The following is a 22,512-nucleotide window of genomic DNA, read 5'->3' on the forward strand; positions in this document are numbered from 1 at the left end:
TTCGTTTTCCGGTACGCTCGATCTGACTTTTTGATCACCCGTCTTGTCGGCCATATCAGAGAATTATCGTTAGTTATTTAGACGAGACATACACATTTAAATCATGATTTTCTTTAGTCCAGATGAGTGCAGTAAATAAACTTTTAACTCGAAATGACCCCTAATGTATTAATGTATAACATAAGACACAGAAAAGAAACATTTATAATGCGTACACAGCTTTATTTTCTCATAGAACCACCGACCGCTTTCAATTGATTTTACCCACTTTTCTTACACGCGCGTAGTAAAGTGACTTGTCACATCGCTAGGTGTATCAGAATTTTTGTAGGAATTTTTGACACCCCTAACACGAAACTGCGAATAAAATATAAAAAACTCGTAATTTCTCTTTTAAAAGTGGTTTGTTTATTTTCTTTATGGATTATACTTCCAAAATAAACTATTAAAGTTGTTTTAAAAGTAATAGAAATATTTTTTTTTTAATTTTTAAAAAACAGTAATGAAATTAACTGAATTTTACGAGCTCAGTATTTTTCAATTTTTAAACTTTAAAAATCTATCAAAATTTTTCTATTGATTCTATTTTTACATTTTCAGGGTCAATGTGAAATTTTATGCTCTTTCCAATAAACCGAATATAATATTTTAGACAAACGTTTTTTGTTTTTTTAAATCACCCCCCCCCCATTTTCAAGTGTCTATTAAAAAGTAAATAATTAATTTACTAACAAATTGAAGATAAAAGAGCAATAAATAATATATTCAAATTTAAAACAAACAAAAAAGTAGTGTTTTTTAGAAATTTACCTGTAAAGTCCGAAGTTTTTTTTTTTTGTTTTTTTTTAATTTTTTTTTACACAGTGATCACCACTTATCAAGGCCCGGAAGCCACTCAGGGATAAGGGTTATTGTAAGTACATCACGTTAGTGAGGAGATTTTAGGAAGTGTTTAATTAGGGGGGCGGCTCATTAGGAATTTGTTAACATTAGACTTGAAGACATCCAAGTTGTAGTCCGGAGGGAAGCAGGCAGACGGAACAGAGTTCCACAGGCGTGCAGTTCTAAGAAAGAAGCTTTGCTCATGAAATCCGCGTTTTGATTTAGGCACAGATATAGAGTGGGGGAAATTTTTCACAGTGGATTCAGCTAGACGGGTGTTTTTCGTGAAAGATTTTTAAACACGTTGTTTGTTTTTTCTTTCTTTTTTTTTTTTTTTTTAAATGAAACCTTGGCCCTTGCTCCTTTAATTTAAAAAAAAAATTAGGGCTTGAATTACATTTTTCGAGGAGTTATAAGCTTGGAAAGACGGGGTGGAATTATTCAATATTTTTCACGAAATTTCTGATACACCTATCACATTGCGGAAATCTTATTTATTTAGTTAGGTAACAAGATAAGGATGCCACATCTAGGGGAATTCTGTATAGGTGGAATATATTAGAGGCGAGCGAGAGTGTTGTCTAGACGATGATTAGATAATTAAGGTACTTTCAATATGTTAGTAGTATTGGGTGATTGGGGACGGAGTACGCTTTAGGGAGCATTTACTATATGTTATAGGAGTTTATTAACTAATTCTTCCAGCGGAACAGTGTGCAAATGAGACAACTGAATGGTTCAAAACTGCTATTGAAGCACATGTTCCCGCACGGAAATACTATAGCAAGCCCCACTCTCCCCAATAGTTTACTTCTGCTTGTGCAGCTGCCATTTGTCAAAGGCAGCATGCGTTCTGCAGATTCAACCGACATAAGTCCAGCTCAAATAAACAGAAGTTTATAGAAGCTAGAAATAATTGTAAGAGAGTGATAGACACAGCTAAGACAGATTACTCTGAAACCACCAGAAAGCGCATCGAAGCACAGAAATTAGGAACCCGGGATTTTTGGAAAATCTACAACAGCATAGTTAATAATGGGCAGTCAATTATTCCCCCACTAACAAACAATCATGAGGTTGCTTGCACGGCAACTGACAAGGCTAATCTGCTTGCCAGTCGGTTTGCCTCAAACTCCACACTGAACTCGGTACACCACTCACTCCCTGATTTTCCTCTGCGAACAGACGCCACACTTGACGATCTGAAAATCACCCCTTCTCAGGTACATGCTATTATAAAAAACCTAGACACCTCAAAAGCATGTGGACCAGATCTCATCCCGGCTGTGCTATTAAAAAAATGCTCTGCCGAGGTTGCTCCAGTTCTGTCCAAACTTTACAATAAATGCCTTAACGAATCTTGTTTTCCCGACTGCTGGAAAACCGCCTCTGTGGTACCAGTCTTTAAGAATTCTGGTGAAAGAACTGACCCACTAAATTATCGCCCCATTAGCCTCCTCCCGCTTTTCGCCAAAATATTTGAGTCCTTAGTTAATCAAGCCCTAGTCCAGCACCTAACAGCTGATAAACTCCTGACTGACAAACAATATGGATTCAGGCAAGCCCGTTCAACAGCAGATATCTTAACTGTAGTTTCTGAACGTATATACCGTTCATTGGATAAAACAGGGGAGGGTAGAGCGGTGGCCCTTGATATATCTAAGGCTTTTGACAGGGTATGGCACGATGGTCTTCTAAGGAAAATTAGATCATATGGAATCACTGGAAGAATTCATAATGTAATAAAATCCTTCTTAAGTAATAGAAAAATCAAAGTTCCAAACAATATGACATAAATGCGGGAGTACCTCAGGGGTCTATCCTTGGACCTCTATTATTCCTGATATTCATAAACGACCTCCCTGATAATATTGTTTCGGAGATGGGTATATTTGCCGATGACACCACTCTCTATAACAGATATGAGGGGAAAACAAATGAACACATATCCAAGGAAATGGCAGAAACACTAGAGGACGACCTCCAATCCGTAGTGGAATGGGGACAAAAATGGTTGGTCACATTCAATGCTGCTAAGACTAAGCTTGTTTCCTTCAATAACTACAAGAAACCTTCTCTACCACCAATAGCAATGGCCAAGAACACATTGCCTGAAAGTACTTCTTTTAGACTCCTCGGCCTAACGTTTACAGGGAATATGAACTGGAATAGATACATTGAGAGCATTGCCAAGGCTGCTGCAAGGAAGGTTGGCTCCCTCTACCGTGCTAGAAAACTAATTACGCCTGCCAGTATCCTATACCTCTATAAGGCAACCATTCGCCCATGTATGGAGTACTGTTGTCACATCTGGGCTGGTGCATCTGCTGCTTGTCTCTCGCTTCTGGACAGGGTTCAAAAAAGAGTCGCCAACCTGATAGGTCCTGAACTGTCATCTAGGCTTCAACCTCTGTCCCATCGACGAGATGTTGCATCCCTCTGCCTGTTCTACAAATACTTTAATGGTGAATGCTCTGACGAACTGCAAACACTTGTACCTCCCCGACGTAACTACCCCGACAAACCCGACAAGCTACTAAGTCTCATCCCTTTACAGTAGAGATCCCTAGGTGCAAGAAAGCCTTTTACTCCAATAGTTTCTTCCCCAGAACTGCGGGTCTTTGGAACTCCCTTCCGGGATTCTGCTTTCCCAACTGCAATGATATGCAGAAGTTCAAGTGTAATGTTAACAAACATCTTTCTACTCTTCTCCCTTCATAATGACCCCGCAAATTAATTCCCTAATAGTAGCCCCCTGCTTCAAAGTGGCACTGTGCCTTGTTTGGGGTGAAAATTGAATAAAAAAAAATTTAAAAAAAAAAAAAAATTAATCGATTAGGGTCCAATGCGAGTAACATGTGCCGATCTATACAAGTAAAATGAAAAATAAGGAGTAAAAAGAAAAAGATAAAAAGAAAAAATAAGTGTGTGAGAAAATAAACAAATAGGCTAAACGTAAAAAATAAGATAAAGTGAAATAAAAAAAAATATATAAAAACAACTCATGTTAAGATGGTGTCATATGGTAATGGGATAATCAGGCTTGGTACAGGTGGGATATATTCTAGTAAATGCATAAAAATATGAATGGAGTAAAAGCATAGAAAAATAGACGCCCCCATTCAGTCTCAAGAGACAGTGGATATCCTCTGTAAGAGTAGCTACGAGTCTAATTGTGAGGCAAGTTATATCTCTCGATGGAGGCAATCTTTCTAGGGCAATTGCTCTTGACATATCAAAGGCCTTTGACAGGGTATGACATAAAGGTTTACTTCACAAGATCTCCAGCTATGGTATAGCTGGAAATGTCTTCTCAATTATTAAATAATTTCTCTCTCTGATAGGTTCATAAGAGTAGTAGTTGATGGGCAAAAATCAGAATCTCACAGTATTAATACTGGAGCCCCTCAGGGATCCATCCTGGGCCCAACTCTTTTCCTGATCTACATTAATGATCTTCCAAATCACATCCTTACATCATTCATAGACATTTATGCTGATGACACTACCATCTATGGTAGCACATCTAAGACTGTAAACGACCAAGTTCTCTCCGATTTTCTCTCCTCTGATCTTGAGCACGTAGTACAATGCGGAAAGGAATGGCTGGTTACTTTTAATGCATCTAAAATCAAGCTTTTATCTTTACATCATCAACGTTCTGATCCCCATCTGGCATCAATTGAAATGAATGGCTCTCGTCTTGGGGAGGCCTTGTGTTTTGACAAGCTTCTGGGCTTGACCTTTACTTCTGATCTTAAATGGAACACGTACATCAAAGCTGTTGCCAAAGCCGCTGGAAAAATGGTGGGATCCTTCTATCGATCCAGTAGATATCTCACTGCTGATGCAATTCTCTATCTATATAAGAGCCAGGTATGTCCAAGGATGGAGTACTGTTGCCACATCTGGGCAGGAGCTGCTAGAAAGGACTTATCCTGCCTTGATAGAGTTCAAAGTAGACTTTGTAGCCTTGTAGGAGATGTCCTTTTCTCTTCCCTGCAACCTCTATCTCACAGAAGAGATGTTGCGAGTTTCTCTGCTTTATCGTTACTTTCATGGCAAGTGTTCAACTGAGCTTCAATCTATGGTCCCCTCTCGCCAAACTTTCACAAGAAACACTCGTCTAGTTGAAACCACTATCAATAATTCCCCCCACTCTTTACCTTTATCTTTATCTGTGCCTAAAGCTAAACGTAGATTCCATGAACAAAGCTTCTTTCTTAGAACTGCACGCCTATGGAATTGTCTTCCGTTTTCCTGCTTTCCAACTGACTACAATATGGTTGTCTTCAAGTCCAACGTAAACAAGTTCTTGATAACCAGGCTTATAGTTGCTTGACTTTCGTGATTTAATGGGAACTATTAATTAATTAATGGGAACCGGTGTGTTAACGTGATTATTGTGTAGAAAAATACAAAGTATATACTAACATGAAAATAAAGTACAACAATGATAGTAGTAATAATAATAATTATAACAATAGTCATAATAAAAATACTAATATTATTAATAAAGTAAGAAGTTGTAATAATAAAATAATAATACTAAAGATAGTGATGATAAGGTTCCTTAGAATATAAAGAATAGATAAGAAATAAAATTAAAATAATGCTAAAAATATATTTATAATAAGATTAGAAGAGATAACGCAATATAATAGAGGAGTGCTGGTCTGGTGGAAGGGGGTGTCAATGGAAATGAGGAGAATGATAAGAGAAAAAAATTTAATTAAAGGAAAAGAAAGCTGGGTACTTATATATTGTATATAATGATAGAAAAATATGGAAAACTCAGACATCATTCTCCCCGTTTATTCGATTGAAACATCTATTCTTTATACTAGACAACCTTTTCTCCCCCTCTAATATATTCAACCTATACAAAAAACCCTAATATGCTAGACATTGCATCCTTATCTTGTTGCCTAGCAACTCTTTTCCTCTTCTGATGAGAAGCATTAGGCTTCAAAATATCTGGCATAAAGAGCTTTTATAACCCCTGTAGCACTGTCTTGTATTCCCTTGTTTCAAATTGATCAATAAATCTATAAACAACATATATATTTTTCTATAATCAATATCTTTTCCTCTTGTATCTAAGGTCCACTTGCATGTCGAGTTTTTTTATTATATTGAAAAGTCTCCATTTAAAGAATCTCACTATATATATATATATATATATATATATATATATATATATATACTAGCAGGGGTGCCCGGCGTTGCTCGGGTGTTTGGAGGTGTATGCTGTGCAAAAAAAGCAAAAAAACAAAAAAAATGGTTAATTTTTAAAAAATTTGACCCCTATTATGACCCCTTAAAATTTATTGTTTCGGGCTCAAATCACTTTATTAAGTTAGATCCATGTTCAAGGAACCTAAATCTAAAATTTCAAGTGTCTAGACCCAAAATTGTCGGAGGAGTTTGGTAGAGTTCTTAAAGGTCAAATCGTTGAAATTTGACCCCTTAACAGCCAAATTTCTGGCTGACACCCGTCACATTGATTTTCCCAAATCTCAGTACCCGGTATTTCAAATTTCGAGTCTATAGACTAAAAATTGACAGAGTTATTGCGTAGGGAAATGTACACAGACAGACAGACACACAGACAGACAGACACGTTCACTTTTATAGATATATAGATATATATTTCAGGTAGGGAGATATCCAAAAACAAAGAATAATTGAATTTCAACAAAGGTCGTTGATAGTGCTCAATCAAAGAGAGCAAATTTTTTTATTCTTTATGTAAATACAGTCATATCTTGTGTAGACCATTTCAATCATAATAGATCTCATCATGCAAGAAAAATTGAAAATTCCAAAATTGAAAATGGTTCAGGACCATTTTCAATTTTAGAGGAGATAAACTTAGCCATGACTGGCGTGAAGCGAAATTAAAGATCTTATGAATTTAAAATTAATTACAAAAATCAAATTTTATTTGAAGAAGGGGAGGTAAAAAGATGTTTATGGGGAAAGATTACAAAGGGTGAAAAGGGGGAAGTATAACATAAATATATAGATAGAGGTATGAATTCACTAAGAGAGAGAAATGGAGAAGGGAGGAAAGTTGACACATAATGAACGAAGGTGTCAGAGAATAATATTAACGATTTTATAAATCCAGAGATTTAAACCTGTTTAGACTATAGAAAGAAAAAAAAGGGGGGGGGCTGAATTGGGTAAAAAAATCTATCTATAAAACGTGACGTTTGTCGTTCAATTTTATATTTATTTATTTTTTTATTATATCTTAATTTGAAGTTACCACTGACTTTTTTCAGTTATATCAAATTGAATATTTATTTATCTAATTTATATCTTAATAAGTTAAAAGATTTAAGCTTATTGAATAGTTGTTATTCTAGCTTTTTAGTTTCTATATATAGACACACACACACACACGCACATAAAGACACTCACACAAATACAAATGTGTACAAACACTTACATTTATCAGTACACATTATATATATATGTATATATATATATAATGTGCAATGATAAATAGTAAGATGGTACATCTAAAACAAAAAAACAAGAATAGATTTAAGACTACCAAAATGCATACCAGAATTGTACACAAAACCCATGGTGTAACGGAGAAAGTACTTGGTAAAATTCAGTTCTAAGTTACACTCTTCTGAAGGTTGGAAGTTCAATCCTTAGTGTGGGTGATACTATGAACTCAATTGTGAATTACTTAAGACTTCTACTCAGTCATGGCTAACCAAGCAAGAGCATGCTACCCCACTACCCCCATGGATTAAATAAAGGGTTCAGTTCAAAATTCCACCCAAATTCTCAAATTCAACAAAAAGATTCCTGAATTTACACCAGAAGAAGATCGGAAGTTACATCGGCCAAAATATTGTGCAAATAATACTTGAGATGAGAACAATAATAATCCAAATTATCAAATCTCATCTCAGAAACAAGATTGACTTTGAATCGTTGAAGTTGATTTATGTTTTAAAAAATAATAAAAATTGCACGGCCATCAAATACAATTTTCATCAAACTTGTTTTTTTAAACAAGGCATATCGCCACTTGGATGTAAGCGGCTACTAATTGGAACCATGCTTTAAAAATATAACCAAGATGTTGGTTTACATTACATTTAAACTTCTGCATATCAGTACAGTCAGGGAAGCAGGTAGGGAATTCCAATGAATTCCAATGTTTGAGGGAAGAAGCTATTAGAGTAGAAAGCTTTCTGGAATTTAGGGACTTCAACAATGGAGGGGTGAAATTTTGTTGCTTATCGGGGTTTTTTTTTTTTTTTTACATAGGCATCACCACTTATCAAGGCCAAGAGGTCACTCGAGGATAAGGGTTAAAGAGTGTACAGTAGAAATTGGACAATATAGTAACCGTTAGTAATGGAGATTTGGTAAATTTGTTAACTTATATGGAACGGTTCATCAAAAACTTGTTTACGTTAGACTTGAACACAACCATATTGTAGTCAGCCGGAAAGCAGGAAAACGGAAGACAATTCCATAGGCGTGCAGTTCTAAGAAAGGAGCTTTGCTCATGGAACCTACTTTAGGTTTAGGCAAAGATAAAGAGTGGGGTAATTATTGATAGTGTTTTCTGCTAGACGAGTGTTTCTTGTGAAAGTTTGGTGAGGGGGGACCATAGACTTAAGCTCAGTCGAACACTTTCCATGAAAGTAACGAATCCTCATAGACAAACTCGCAACATCTCTTCTGTGAGAAAGAGGTTGCAAGGAAGAGAAAAGAACATCCTCTACGAGGCTACAAAGTCTATTTTGAACTCTATCAAGGCAGGATAAGTCCTTTCTAGCAGCTCCTGCCCAGATGTGACAACAGTACTCCATCCTTGGACATACCTGGCTCTTATATAGATAGAGAATTGCATCAGCAGTGAGATATCTACTGGATCGATAGAAGGATCCCACCATTTTTCCAGCGGCCTTGGCAACAGATTTAATGTATATGTTCCATTTAAAATTAGGAGTAAAGGTCAAGCCCAGAAGCTTGTCAAAACACAAGGCCTCCCCAAGACGAGAGCCATTCATTTCAATTGATGCCAGATGGGGAGCAGTGTTGATGATGTAAAGATAAAAGCTTGGTTTTAGATGCATTAAAAGTAACCAGCCACCTCTTTCCCCATTGTACGACTTGCTCAAGATCAGAGGAGAGAGAATCAGAGAGAACTTGGTCGTTTATGGTCTTAGATGTGCTACCATAGATGGTAGTGTCATCAGCATAGATGTCAACGAATGATGTAAGGATGTGATTTGGAAGATCATTAATGTAGATCAGGAAGAGAGTCGGGCCTAGGATGGACCCCTGAGGGACTCCAGCATTAATACTAAGAGCTTCTGACTTCTGACCATCAACCACTACTCTTATGAACCTATCAGAGAGAAATGATTTAATAATTGAGAAGACATTTTCAGCTAAACCGTAGCTGGAGATCTTGTGAAGTAAACCTTTATGCCATACTCTATCAAAGGCCTTTGATATGTCAAGAGCAATTGCCCTAGAAAGGTAGCCTCCATCAAGGTTTGTCGGGGATATGTATGCCGAGGAGGCACAAGTGCATTGGGTTCATCAAAGCAAATTCCATTAAAATATTTGTAAAACAAGCACAAAGATGCAACATTGCAGCAATGGAACAGGGGTTGGAGCTTAGTAAATTTGACAAAGTAGAACCTATTAGATCGGAGACTTCTTTTTGGATCTTATCCAAGGGGGAGAGACTATTGGTAGATGTACCAGCCCAGATGTGGCAACAATATGCCATGCATGGGCGAATGGTGGCTTTATAGAGGTACAGGATACTCTCGGGTGTGAGCTCAATAGAGAGAACCCACCTTCCTTGCAGCAGCCTTCATAATGTTCTCAATGTATTTGTTCCAGTTCATGCCAGTGAATGTTAGGCTGAGGAGTTTGAAGGAAGAATTCTCAGGTAGGGTGTTATTTGTCGTGGATATCGGTGATTGGAGAGGTCTTATAATTCTTAAAGGAGAGCAGCTTGGTCTTACAAGCATTAAATGTTACCATCCATTTGCGGCCCCATTCCATTACCTTCTGGAAGTTATTTTCTAAGGATTCTGCCATTGTCTTAGATTTGTGCACATCCGTTCTTCCCTCGTGCATGTTATAGAACGTTGTATCATCAACAAATATACCTATCTCATTTCAATTATCATTTAGGACAATTGGAAAATATCAATATGTGTCAAACAACTGAACCAATGAAACAATTTTCCCTTTTCTACTTCCAGGTCATGATTACATCAGCAGTTTGCCGTTCCAGATGGCACTATATTTCAATGTCTGTTTCGCTCCATTTTGGTTCATCTGTTCAATAGCGATTCTTATCATTAAGGTAACTCTCATCTTTCGTTGAAAAAAACAGATGTTTCACCCAATGTTATTAGCGAATTGAAATCAATTTCTTTTCTTTAAATATGAAGCCAAAATGCATATCATGTGGAGGGAGTCAAATTTTCATTTTTTTTTTTTTTTTTACTTGTATAATTATGTATTTTTCCTTTTTTATAGTATTTCATGAGATTATAACGATATGTATAGACTTGAGAGAAAGATGAATAAATGCATTTTCTTCATTCAGTTTATTTGGTGAGTGCTTCAGTTAGATGTAGAACAGTTGAGGTAGCAGGTCTGGAAAGGCAAGGAAAACATGGGAGGAAGTGATAAGGATGCACTTGAGAGAAAATGGGATGAATAAAGATCTGACCAGAGATAGGTTAGTTTGGAAGTCAATTTCAAAAAGTCATCCAACACAGTCCAATCAGTATGTAAAACGGATGCTAAACTAATGATGAAAAATTCTTTATGTATCAGGTCTGTTATTGCAGAACTCAATGATCATGGCTCCCCAGTCCCTTCTGCATTTGGTCCTTCTGATGAGATCTATGGCCGTGTTTTCATTGACCCTGTTTAAACAATCATTGAAATTTGTTTGTTGTCTTCCTTTTCTCTTTTTTCCGGCGATTTTTTTTTACATCAAGCTTTTTTCCAAGTCGTCTGCCTACATTAAAATGGCCAAAGAATTTAAACTGGCTGGCATGGACAATATTGAGTTGTGATTTGCTTTAATCCGCCTTATGCGGATCTTATGATCTTATGTAATCTTCTTTGTGTCCACGAGATATGTAGAATTCTCCTTAAAAATCATATCTCTGCTGCTTCTAAACAACTTTCAGCCGCCTCCATTACTGTCCAACTTTCACAACCATAAAGGAGAATTGACCATATGTACGTCTTCAAGATTCTGATTTTTGTGTTCATTTTGAAAAATTAGCTAAAAAAATACATATATGAATAAAATTTCGAAATTTTCAAGAAATAGCAAATATCTTCAACAACCAACCAACCACTTTTGATCTTCATATCTTCCAAATCAACTTCATTTGTCTTTCCTCCAATTTCAATTTTAGAAATGGTCCCCAGCTAGATTTACATATTTGTTAAAGGAATAAAATATCTGTCCTGTCGACAGAGATAAATTTTCTTTTTAGAAATTAAAAAAAATTTTTTACTAAACTAATTGTGAAATGTTGGGTCAGTATTATTAAATATATTTCTTAATTTTAATTGGCTGATAATGAAGCTCTTATAAGAATTACAAAGTCACAATACATACAGTGATGATCATATTTATTGGCACGGTAAAATAAAAGTTAAATTTTGTCTAATAAATTCTAAAAAAGGGATTAAATTAAAGAAAATAACAAAGTATATTATGTATTTTTAACTGGCCTTTCCGATGCAGCAATCGGATTTTAGAAAAAATAAATAACAAAGGAACAACAAACATAATTGCAAAAAACCCTTGTTCAAAATTATTGGCACGGCTTTGTTTTTCTTTTAGTATCAGTATAATATCAATCAATTTCCGGTTTACGTGCTTTCTGAACTTTTTTATAGCCATATTATGCTTGTTTAACGCTAATTCAGTGAATAATTTTTTTCAGATAATTTTTAGATAGCGATTTATTTAAACTATTATAAGTGACTAAATTATAATTTTCAATCGCCATGGTTAAAACTAAGGAACACAGCGAAGACGTCAGGAAGCTTGTTGTAGCATGCCATACCAATGGGGAGGGCTATGATAAGATTTCAAAGAAGCTAAACCTTCCCAAATCCACTGTTAGAGCCATAATAAACAAGTTCAAATCGCAAGGCCACGTTATGAGTTTAGAGGGTAGAGGGAGAAAAAGGATTCTTTCCCCAAGAGATGAACGGAAAATTGTTCGACAAGTAAAACAAAACCCAAGGATCTCTGTTGGGGAGGTTGTTGATGAACAGAGCACCTCTGGAGTGAATGTATCTCGACATACAGTTGGTAGAGTTTTGAAGAGAGCTGGTTTAAAAGCATGTCGTCCGAGAAAGACTCCCTTATTGAAGCCTATGCACCTGAAAGCAAGGCTAGCCTTTGCAAAACGTCATATTGATAAAGATGTTGCATTCTGGAAACGTGTTCTATGGACTGACGAAACGAAAATAGAGTTATTTGGCCATAATAAAGTGTCTTATATTTACAGAAAATCTGGCGAAGCTTTCCTGCCTAAGAACACCATACCCACAGTGAAGCACGGTGGAGGCAGTTTGATGTTTTGGGGATCCTTTGCTGCCTTTGGACCAGGGCGACTTGTTAAGGTCACAGGTAGCATAAAAAAGGAAGATTATGTTAAAATATTGGATGAAAACCTGAAAGACTCTGCTAAAGAGCTCTCACTTGGTCGTCGTTGGTGGTTCATGCAAGATAATGACCCAAAGCATTCGGCTAAACTGACTAAGAAATGGCTTGAGGACAATCATATTAATGTTTTGGAGTGGCCATCACAAAGCCCAGACCTTAATCCAATTGAAAATTTATGGAGAACATTAAAATTGAGGGTAATGCAAAGGAAGCCTAAGAATCTTATTCAATTGGAGGATTATTGTCAGGAAGAGTGGGCTAAAATTACTACTGAAGAGTGCAACAACTTGGTTGTAAACTATGAAAAGCGACTGAGGAAGGTAATCAAGGCCAAAGGCTATACAATTGATTATTAAATAAATCGTGCCAATAATTTTGAACAAGGGTTTTTTGCAATTATGTTTGTTGTTCCTTTGTTATTTATTTTTTTCTAAAATCCGATTGCTGCATCGGAAAGGCCAGTTAAAAATACATAATATACTTTGTTATTTTCTTTAATTTAATCCCTTTTTTAGAATTTATTAGACAAAATTTAACTTTTATTTTACCGTGCCAATAAATATGATCATCACTGTAGTAATATCATAATGTAATGGACTTTCTTTTTGGTTCTCCAATTTATTGGCGAGGGACCTATGTTTTCAGTGGCATCTTTGTGTCCGTTAATCCGGATGATTGCCAGATAACCGTCCATTAGTTTTTCCTGAAATTTTGCCGCAAATTGTATTTCATTAAATAGATGTGCACAGTAAAACAAATGTTTTTTTGTAAAAATTCTCGTTGCATCCTCCGGGGCTCAAAAGAGGTAAAAAATGCCCCAAAATGGCCAAAAATTACACATTTTACCCCATAACTTTTGATCTATGTATTAGATTTTTCTGAAACCTGCCTAAAATGTGGAATCTATTGTTCTTAATATAAATCCAGTATGGGTGACCCTGACAAAATTCTGGTTTGCGTCCCCTGGGGACTTCCAGTGCTAAAAACGCCTTTTTTCATATGTCTGACTATATAGTGTTTTTACAATATTTTTGCACTATAATGGGGTATGATCCCGCACAGTCGGGAGATTCTATTTATAAATGATGCTGCTAGGAACTGACAAATCAAATTCACATTCTACTACCAACCAATCAGAAACCAGAATTGCTCCATAAATATTAAACCTTTCTGTAGCAATTTCACATATGTTTTTTCGTGTCAATACGGGAAGAATCTTTTGCTCTGTGGATTTCAACTCGAAAACTGTCTACTGCGAACCAGTCACCTCTCAAAACTTGTGTAGAACAACGAACTATCGGAAACTGTTCTGAAACTAAACATGGCTTACACTTCTAGAGTGGTCAACTCAAATATACACGTGTTAAAGCCTGAAACATTCGGCATCCCCAGAGGCTCAAAAGAGGTAAAAAATGTCCCAAAATGACACTTTTTGTCCCATAGCGTTTGATCCATCCATTTGATTTTCCTGAGACTTGGCCAGAATGTGGAGGCCATTGTTCTTAATATAAATTCAGTATGGATAACCCTAGCAAAATTCTAGTTCGCATCTCTCTGGGACTTTTAGGGCTAAAAAAACATGCCTTTTTGGAGCTCTTTTTTCATATTATTCAAAAACTTGATATGTATGTCTATATATTTGTTTTCCATGGAGCTGAATTTAAATATACATGTCTTAAAACGTGAAACTGTACCGTTTGTCCATTTTCACTGGGATTTGGCATTCCCAGGAGCTAAAAAGGGGTCACGAATGCCCCCAAATTGCAAAAAGACACTTTTTACCCCATAACTTCTGCCCAATCCATTAGATTTTTCTGAAATTTGGTTAAAATGTGATGGCAACGTTGGCCCTTCACACTTGTCACATTCATCATTTCTTTGCTATTTTTTGTGGCGTCATCTCACATGCAGCACCAGAGGAGGACGACGCATGCGCGGCTTGTTCTTATTTATTAACATCATTCTATTTCTGTTTTAGAAATGCACACACATCAGCATGTAAAACAGGCCTTAAACCAAATATGATTGTGATATTTGATGACCTACTCTACAAGCAACTGTGGAGAGAGGAGTTGATAAATCAGAAGAAAAGATGGACGGACAACATCTTAGACAGGATAGAGGAGAGAGAAATATTCCTTAGCCTTTTTGACTGGAGTCAAAGTGTACTATCTGTTTTGGTATTACACTTCAACTGTTCTGTTCTTGGTCAGCGAATAAGAAATCCTTCTAGACTGGATAGATTTTTATTTTATCGCAATTCAAAGTACTCTATTTTTGGGGAGCTGGATGTTCTTCACATTAAAAAATGACCAGCTCTCATCAATATAGATGTTAGAAACAGACTCATAATTAGATGTTTATATACATCCGTTGAATAGACTGTGTGTGTGTGTATACACTCCCGACTATGGAACAAACATAAGGAAAACGAGTTATGAGATTGCTGAAAGTAAACTGAAGAAACACTTTTGGCCTTTCAATCCGGCCTTTTCTGGATGATGTCTTTCCTCTTATTTTTTAGTATTTTTAGTATTGTTCATCATTGTTTAGTATTATTAATATTGTTTATCATTGTTTAGTATTATTAATATTGTTTATCATTGTTTAGTATTATTAATATTGTTTATCATTGTTTAGTATTGTTAGTATTGTTTATCATTGTTTAGTATTATCATTGTATTTGTTAGTATTGTTTATCATTGTCATTATATTATCATTGTCATTATATTATCATTGTATTTTTTTGTATTGTTTATCATTGTCATTATATTATCATTGTATTTTTTAGTATTGTTTATCATTGTCATTATATTATCATTGTCATTATATTATCATTGTATTTTTTAGTATTGTTAGTATTGTTTATCATTGTCATTATATTATCATTGTATTTTTTAGTATTGTTAGTATTGTTTATCATTGTCATTATATTATCATTGTCATTATATTATCATTGTATTTTTTAGTATTGTTAGTATTGTTTATCATTGTCATTATATTATCATTGTATTTTTTAGTATTGTTTATCATTGTTTATCATTGTCATTATATTATCATTGTATTTTTTAGTATTGTTTATCATTGTTTATCATTGTCATTATATTATCATTGTATTTTTTAATATTGTTTATCATTGTTTATTATTATTAGTATTGTTTATCATCCTCCACTCTATAATTTCAATAGTCAGGAAAGCAAGGAAATTCCAAAGTCTAGCAGTTCGAGGGAAGAAGCTATTTGAGTAGAAGGTTTTACGGCATCTATGGATCTCTACAGTATAGGGGTAGGATTTTGCTGCTTATGTGATTTGTCAGGAGAATTTATGTCAAGGAGGTACTAGTGCTTTGTGTTCGTCCAAGCACTTACCATTAAAGTACTTGTAAAATAAGCACAGGGATGCCACATTTTGGCGATTGGAAAAATGTTGGTGTTTAGACAACAATGCAGGACCTATTAGGTTGGCGACTCTTTTTTTGACTCTATTTGGGAGCAAGAGACCAGTGGTAGATGCACCAGCCCAGATATAACAACAATATTCCATGCATGGGTGAATAGTGGCTTTGTAGAGATATTCGATACTTTCAGGTGTGAGTACCCTTCTAGCATGGTAGACTTTCTTCACAGTACCTTTAACAATTACCTCAGTGTATTTGTTTCAATTGATGTTGTTTGTGAATGTTAAGCCTAGGAGCTTGAGGGAAGTATTTTCAGGTGTATCATTAGACATGACAGTCAGTGGTTGAAAACGTTTCTTGTAATTATTAAAGAAAATAAGCTTAGTCTTGGCAGTATTGAATGTTATTATCCAGTTTCAGACCCATTCCACTGGAACTCTTCTTCTAGAGTTTTAGCCATTTCCTTTTTTATCATTATTAATAGATCACTATATATCTTCTCCCACAATCTCCATTTTAACCATGAATTTGTCAACATTTGTCACAAGTTTGATTCGAATACTGTCCGTATTTGTTTCTTACATTGATACATTTCAAATTAGTTTTTTCATTTTCTTCACTCTTAAAATACTGATTGCTTCCTAATACAAGTTCTGCCGCTGCCATTGGTTGTCCGTTTGTGTCTCTTTGAATATGGGGTTATCAGTTTTTGTTACTATTTACCGAACGGTTAAACATAAAACAAGATTCATCGGACGACATTTTTTTTTTTTTTTTTTTTTTTTTTTTACATGGAGTTCACCACTTATCAAGGCCCAATGGCCACTCAGGGATAAGGGTTATTGTGTGTGCAGTAATCAAAGGGATAGTGTAGCAATAGTATTGGAGAATTGGTAAGGTGTCATTACTTAGGGGGGGCGGTTTATCAGGAATTTGTTTGTGTTGGACTTGAAGATATCCAGGTTGAAGTCTGGAGGGAAACAGGCAAGTGGAACAGAGTTCCACAGGCGTGCAGTTCTAAGAAAGAAGCTTTGTTCATGGTATCTATGTTTTGATTTAGGCACAGATAGGGAGTGGGGAAAATTATTGACGGTGGTTTCAGCTAGTCGGGTGTTTTTTGAGAAAGATTGGCGAGGGGGAACCAGAGAATGGAGCTCAGACGAGCACCTGCCATGGAAGTAACGATAGAACAATGACAGGCTCGCTACGTCTCTTCTGTGGGAAAGAGGTTGCAGGGTAGAGAAAAGGGCATCCCCCACCAAGCCACGGAGTCTATTTTGTACTCCGTCAAGGCAGGATAGGCTGTTTTTTGCAGCCCCCGCCCAGATGTGGCAGCAGTACTCCATCTTTGGACGTACTTGGCTCTTATATAGATAGAGAATTGCATCATTAGTGAGATATCTTCTGGAGCGGTAGAAGGATCCCACCATTTTCCCAGCGACCTTGGCCACAGACTTGATGTATGTGTTCCATTTAAGATCAGGTGTAAAGGTCAAACCCAGGAGCTTATCAAATCCTGGGGCCTCCCTTAGACGAGAGCCATCCATTTCAATTGATGCCAGATGGGGATCAGAGCGTTTATGATGTAGAGATAGGAGCTTGGTCTTAGATGCATTAAAAGTAACCAGCCACCTCTTTCCCCACTGTACCACGCGCTCAAGATCAGAGGAGAGAGAATCAGAGAGAACATCATCATTTATGGCCTTTGATGTGTTGCCATAGATGGTCGTGTCATCAGCATAGATGTTAACGAAAGATTTTAGTATGTGTTCTCATCTTGAGTGTGCCCGAGCCTTTTTTAGTTTCACACAAAAACACGCGTTCACAGCTCAAGCTATATTACTTGTCATATACATATGCACACACAAACATATGCGCGCACGTCCACACACGTTCATATATTCACGTTCGCGTACATACATTCACATTCACGTGTATACACACACACGCTAACGTACGCACAGATGGGCAATGTCACTTCCCCTTTCAAAGGAAATTCACACATGCGCAAAAGACCACCGGAAACACCTATAAAAGCAAGAGCAATAAGCAGCTTCTCCCTTTTTCGGACCAGCTTCCGAGCTGGGCGGTCTACGGACCGACAACGTGCCTTTTCGGCAGGCGCACGCGTGTACCTCACGCCACTTCTACTATGTGGGACAAAAAGCTAACAGACTGTACATACACTTTATACGCTTTCTCTCTCCATGAACTGGATTGACATTCTCACTGTTTCTCCCTCTATATATACAACTTGTCCCTGAGAATACCTTCGCGTAGCTGACTGCTAACATGGCGCGCAGTTTAACTGATGTCAACCCTCTATCCTTTGTCTTTGTCTACAATTGATTTTTCCAAGTACTCTAACCACTGTGCCTTGAGTCCTTTCGCAATATTCTCCTAAAGGTTAAAGGTTTAATCTTCAGTGTGGGCAACTAAAAATACAATTGCGAATTACTTAGGACCTCTATCCAGTCATGGCTGATGGACTAAGAGCATGCTACCCCCGTGAAATAAATAAAAGGTTCCGCTCGAAATTCTATTCAAATTCCCAAGTTCAACAAGATACACCTGAAGGTCGGAGGTTACATCGACTATAACATTGCAAAAATCACACTCAAGATGAGAACAGTAGTCTGATGAATCCAAATGATATGAATAACCAATTCTCATCTCAAAAAGTTCAGAAACGACAAAACAAGATGGTGTCACTCATCAGACAAAAAAAAAATCATCCCATTTCTTTACTGATGAATTACAAGTCAGTTTTGCAACCTTCATCTACACCAATCCAAGCACATTCTCCCACAGGTAAACACCTGATTAATTTGTTCTATGTTTCCATTTTTATATTTACTATTTGTTTACATGCTTAATCTATTATTAATCAGTTTGATTGCAATGCTTATTATTAGAAGTAGAACTGTTCTGATGCACGCTACACTCTTATTTCTGCAGACACTGATGAAGCATTGTTTTGTGCTCATATTTTGTCTTGTTATAATCAACATTTTTTTTTCATTATTAATGGATCATTACTTATCAAGGCCGAAAGGCTCTTGAGGTTAAGGGTTAATGTGATTGATAGATTGTCAGTCGAATGAAGAATGTTATGAGAGGATTGAAACTGCTGAAATGAACAAAATTGGATTACTTATGCAGACCGTTTATTACAAATATGATATTGTTGACATTGAATTTGATGACAACCATGCTGTAGTCTGCAGGAAAACAGTCCCATCATAATGTATTCTTCAGATGGGAGGTCTTTGTTTTACTTGCCTCACCACAAATGCAAAGTTGGATGCAAGGTTGGTTGTTAATGTGGAGCCCCCCCCCCACCTCTAATAAAAAGGCACTCTGGATGGAAAATAACGAAAAAAATTTCCTCTGTCTAAAAGGAATTCTATTTCATTGACTGATGACAGACAGATATTACACTTTGAAATATTTATTTGCACAAAATATAAAAATATCACATAATAAACAAATTAGGTACAAATGTGTGGGGATGATGGATGTTGTTGGTCATCCTTGGTCACAAATTTTTTAAGTTGTCTTATTCTTAACTAGAATCATCTCAGTCACCACAATACCATATTCATTCCAGGAGATGTCCTACTTAAGGTTCATATGAAAAGTTTCATTTTAAACATAAATATGTACAGAAATGACATTTCATTCTTGAGGGAATGGGGAATAAACAAAAAACAACAAAAATTAGTAAGCCCCCGCCCCCACCCCCAATCCTTTCTAAATAATAGATCATCCAGTGCTTTCTGGTTTGCCAAAAACAAACAAGTCAATCTTTAAGTAGAAGTGGGATCTAAGTGTGGGAAGAAAACGGGAAGGTGAAGAGTGGGTGGAGTCCTTCCAGAAGGAGTGCAAATTGGGGTGAGAGGTCAAAGACAAAAAGAAATAAAAAAGGGGAGTGGGTATTTTGGAGGCTTTCTATTGTCAGGGAGAGGGAAACTCACCCAACTAGCTAAAATGCTAGAAACTTAAAAACTTAACCAAAAGACTGGGGTCTGACAGGACCTGGAACTGCACGTGCCATGTTTGGGGAGGAAACTCATATTCGTACTTGACTCCCATTCTCACACACAAGCTTGCCACTTTTATCCACTGTCTTTCAAACTCTGAGCAATGTAATCTTTTTGACCCCATCTGAAAATTATAAATTAAGTTTATAACAAATGTTTATTGACATCAGATTTGAAGATGACCATTTTGTAGCAATATGTTACACAGATAAGATTAATGGAAAGACACTCTGTTCATGGAAATTCCAGTTGATGGTTAGGCACATGAACAAAGTTTTTGTGCTGTTGTTAGAAAAACGTCACCTTTGCATGAAAAAGGTTGAAGAACACATTGGTTGAAGCGTAGGCAAAAAATATCACTTTTAAGTAGAATTGCCCTCCAAAAAAATTCAAACATAAATATTTTGTTTCTTTTTATCGAAAAATGATTATTTCTCTTGTTTTCTTTTTTTTTTTATTTCTTCAGTTTTCCTCTTTGCTCATCCTGTACAAAATAATTCTGGTGGCTGCGTATGTCATGTTCTCCATCATCGAGATCATCCGACTCTACTTGGGTTATGTCGGCAACCTCATGGAAAGGGTAAGATAAACACATTCATCTTTTCTTCACATAAATCCCATGTTTGTTAAGCATAGTGATGCATGTTTTTATTTACCCCAAACAAAGCATATTGCCACTTAAGTGTGAGAGGTTAATATGGTAGGGACCAGATTTAAATGGGAGCAACCTGGGTTGGGAGTTTGGCATCAGAACATTTTATTTTAAAAAAATATCTACCCTTTTTATTAGTTATTTCTCTTTTCTTTTTTTCTTTTTTTTTAATTAAATAACAACACATCCAAAATAAACCCCATAATTATCTATTACTCCTATAATAAACCATTAAATAAGTAATAATCTACATACTTATAAAGTTGAGTTTTTTTTTTTCTTGCTCTGACATTGATATTAAAAGCCTACTTTTTCTCCTTCAAAATTATTAAAACAAACTTTTTAATATACTCAGTCATGGATATGCGAGTGACTACATGATAGTTAACTAATTTGCATATTCCTTTAAAAAACGAGTGTTAATTAATTTCTTATTCATTTTGTGTAGTTTCTTAGATGATTCACTATTATACTGAATTATATTCATGCATACATTCTGCATAATTGCATAGAATTTAAGATGAAAAAGTTCCAACACATGGAAATATTTTATTTACATACTAGCAGGCTTTGCTTGGGCTCTATGTACTATTCATAACTTTATGTGCATATTTGTATAGATATATTAAAAAGTTTGACTCATGTCCAGGTAACCTACATCTAAAATTTGAAGTGTTTGAACCCAAAATTGGAGGAGGAGTTTGATAGAGTCTGCAAAGGTCAACTCTTTCAACTTTGATCTCCTGGCAGCCAAATGTTTGCCCAAAAACTGATTTAAAAGCTTGCTGTATGTCTGAATACACTTTATGCAAAATTTAAAATGTTTACACCAAAAATTGGCTGAGTAGAGACCACAGAGATCAAATTTTTTAAAACTTTGACCCCTTAACATTTGTTTTGGGCTCAAATCAAATTAAAAAGCTTGATCCATGTCCAAATAACCTACATCATTTGGTGTAGGGGGCTACTGTCAGAGACATAAGCTACTGGGGTACTATGTAGGGAGTTGGGCAGCAAGATGTCAGTTCACGTTACACTTGAACTTCTGCATGTCAGTACAGTTGGGGAAGCAGGGACCCGGAAAGGAATTCCAAAGTCTAGCAGTTCTGGAGAAGAAACTACTGGAGTAGAAAGCTCTCTTACATCTAGGGATTTCTACTGTGTAAGGGTGGGATTTAGCTGCTTGTCGGGTTTGTCGGAGGTATTTACGTTGTGGGGGCACAAGTGCTTGCAGTTAGAGCATTCACCAATAAAATACTTGTAGAACAGACAGAGAGATGCAACATTTCATTGGTGGGACAGAGGCTGAAGCTTAGATGACAGTTCAGGATCTATCAGGTTGGCAACTCTCTTTTGGACCTTGTCTAGGAACAAGGGACTAGTAGCAGATGCAAGTGTGTATATATAGCATGTCTATCATAGTGGGTTTAACGTATGCAGACAGCATGTGTTAAAATTCTCGGGGAGAATATAGGGTAAGTTGAAAGAGGTTTCTTATTTAACTGTATGTGTAGATGTGCTGTTGCTGTGGGAAGGTTTTTACATGAGATATGAGGTTTATGCTAAATCAGTATTTTCACAACATCACTTAGAAGAGATATGTTATTAGGCCTAATATTATGAGAATGAAAGTGAAGGAATGAATTATATGGAGTGCAGTGTACTAAGATTTTTATTTATTAAGATAGAGGATATAGATGGTATATTAAGGGGATAAATTACGAAGTGTTATGGGGTGGATAGTTGAAAAGATATAATTATATAATAATAGTTCTATGGGATACGTGGTTATAGGGTAATAAAAATAAAAAGTAAAAGATAGGG

At 36.1% G+C, this 22,512-nt stretch overlaps 1 protein-coding gene across 1 annotated transcript in view; it reads left to right on the top strand.

The window, feature by feature from the left end:
• LOC145281526 (transmembrane protein 17B-like) overlaps positions 1 to 22,512 on the top strand; it is a 41,282-nt gene that overhangs the window by 1,650 nt on the left and 17,120 nt on the right. Inside the window, exons 2-3 of the mRNA XM_080132230.1 lie at positions 10,149 to 10,252; positions 20,503 to 20,616. Of these exons, the coding sequence (XP_079988356.1) occupies positions 10,149 to 10,252; positions 20,503 to 20,616 (218 nt within the window). The remainder of the gene's footprint in view (positions 1 to 10,148; positions 10,253 to 20,502; positions 20,617 to 22,512) is intronic.

The sequence above is a fragment of the Euprymna scolopes genome, chromosome 1 (genome assembly GCF_053919585.1).
Source record: "Euprymna scolopes isolate OS-2025 chromosome 1, ASM5391958v1, whole genome shotgun sequence".
Classification (NCBI taxonomy): domain Eukaryota; kingdom Metazoa; phylum Mollusca; class Cephalopoda; order Sepiida; family Sepiolidae; genus Euprymna; species Euprymna scolopes.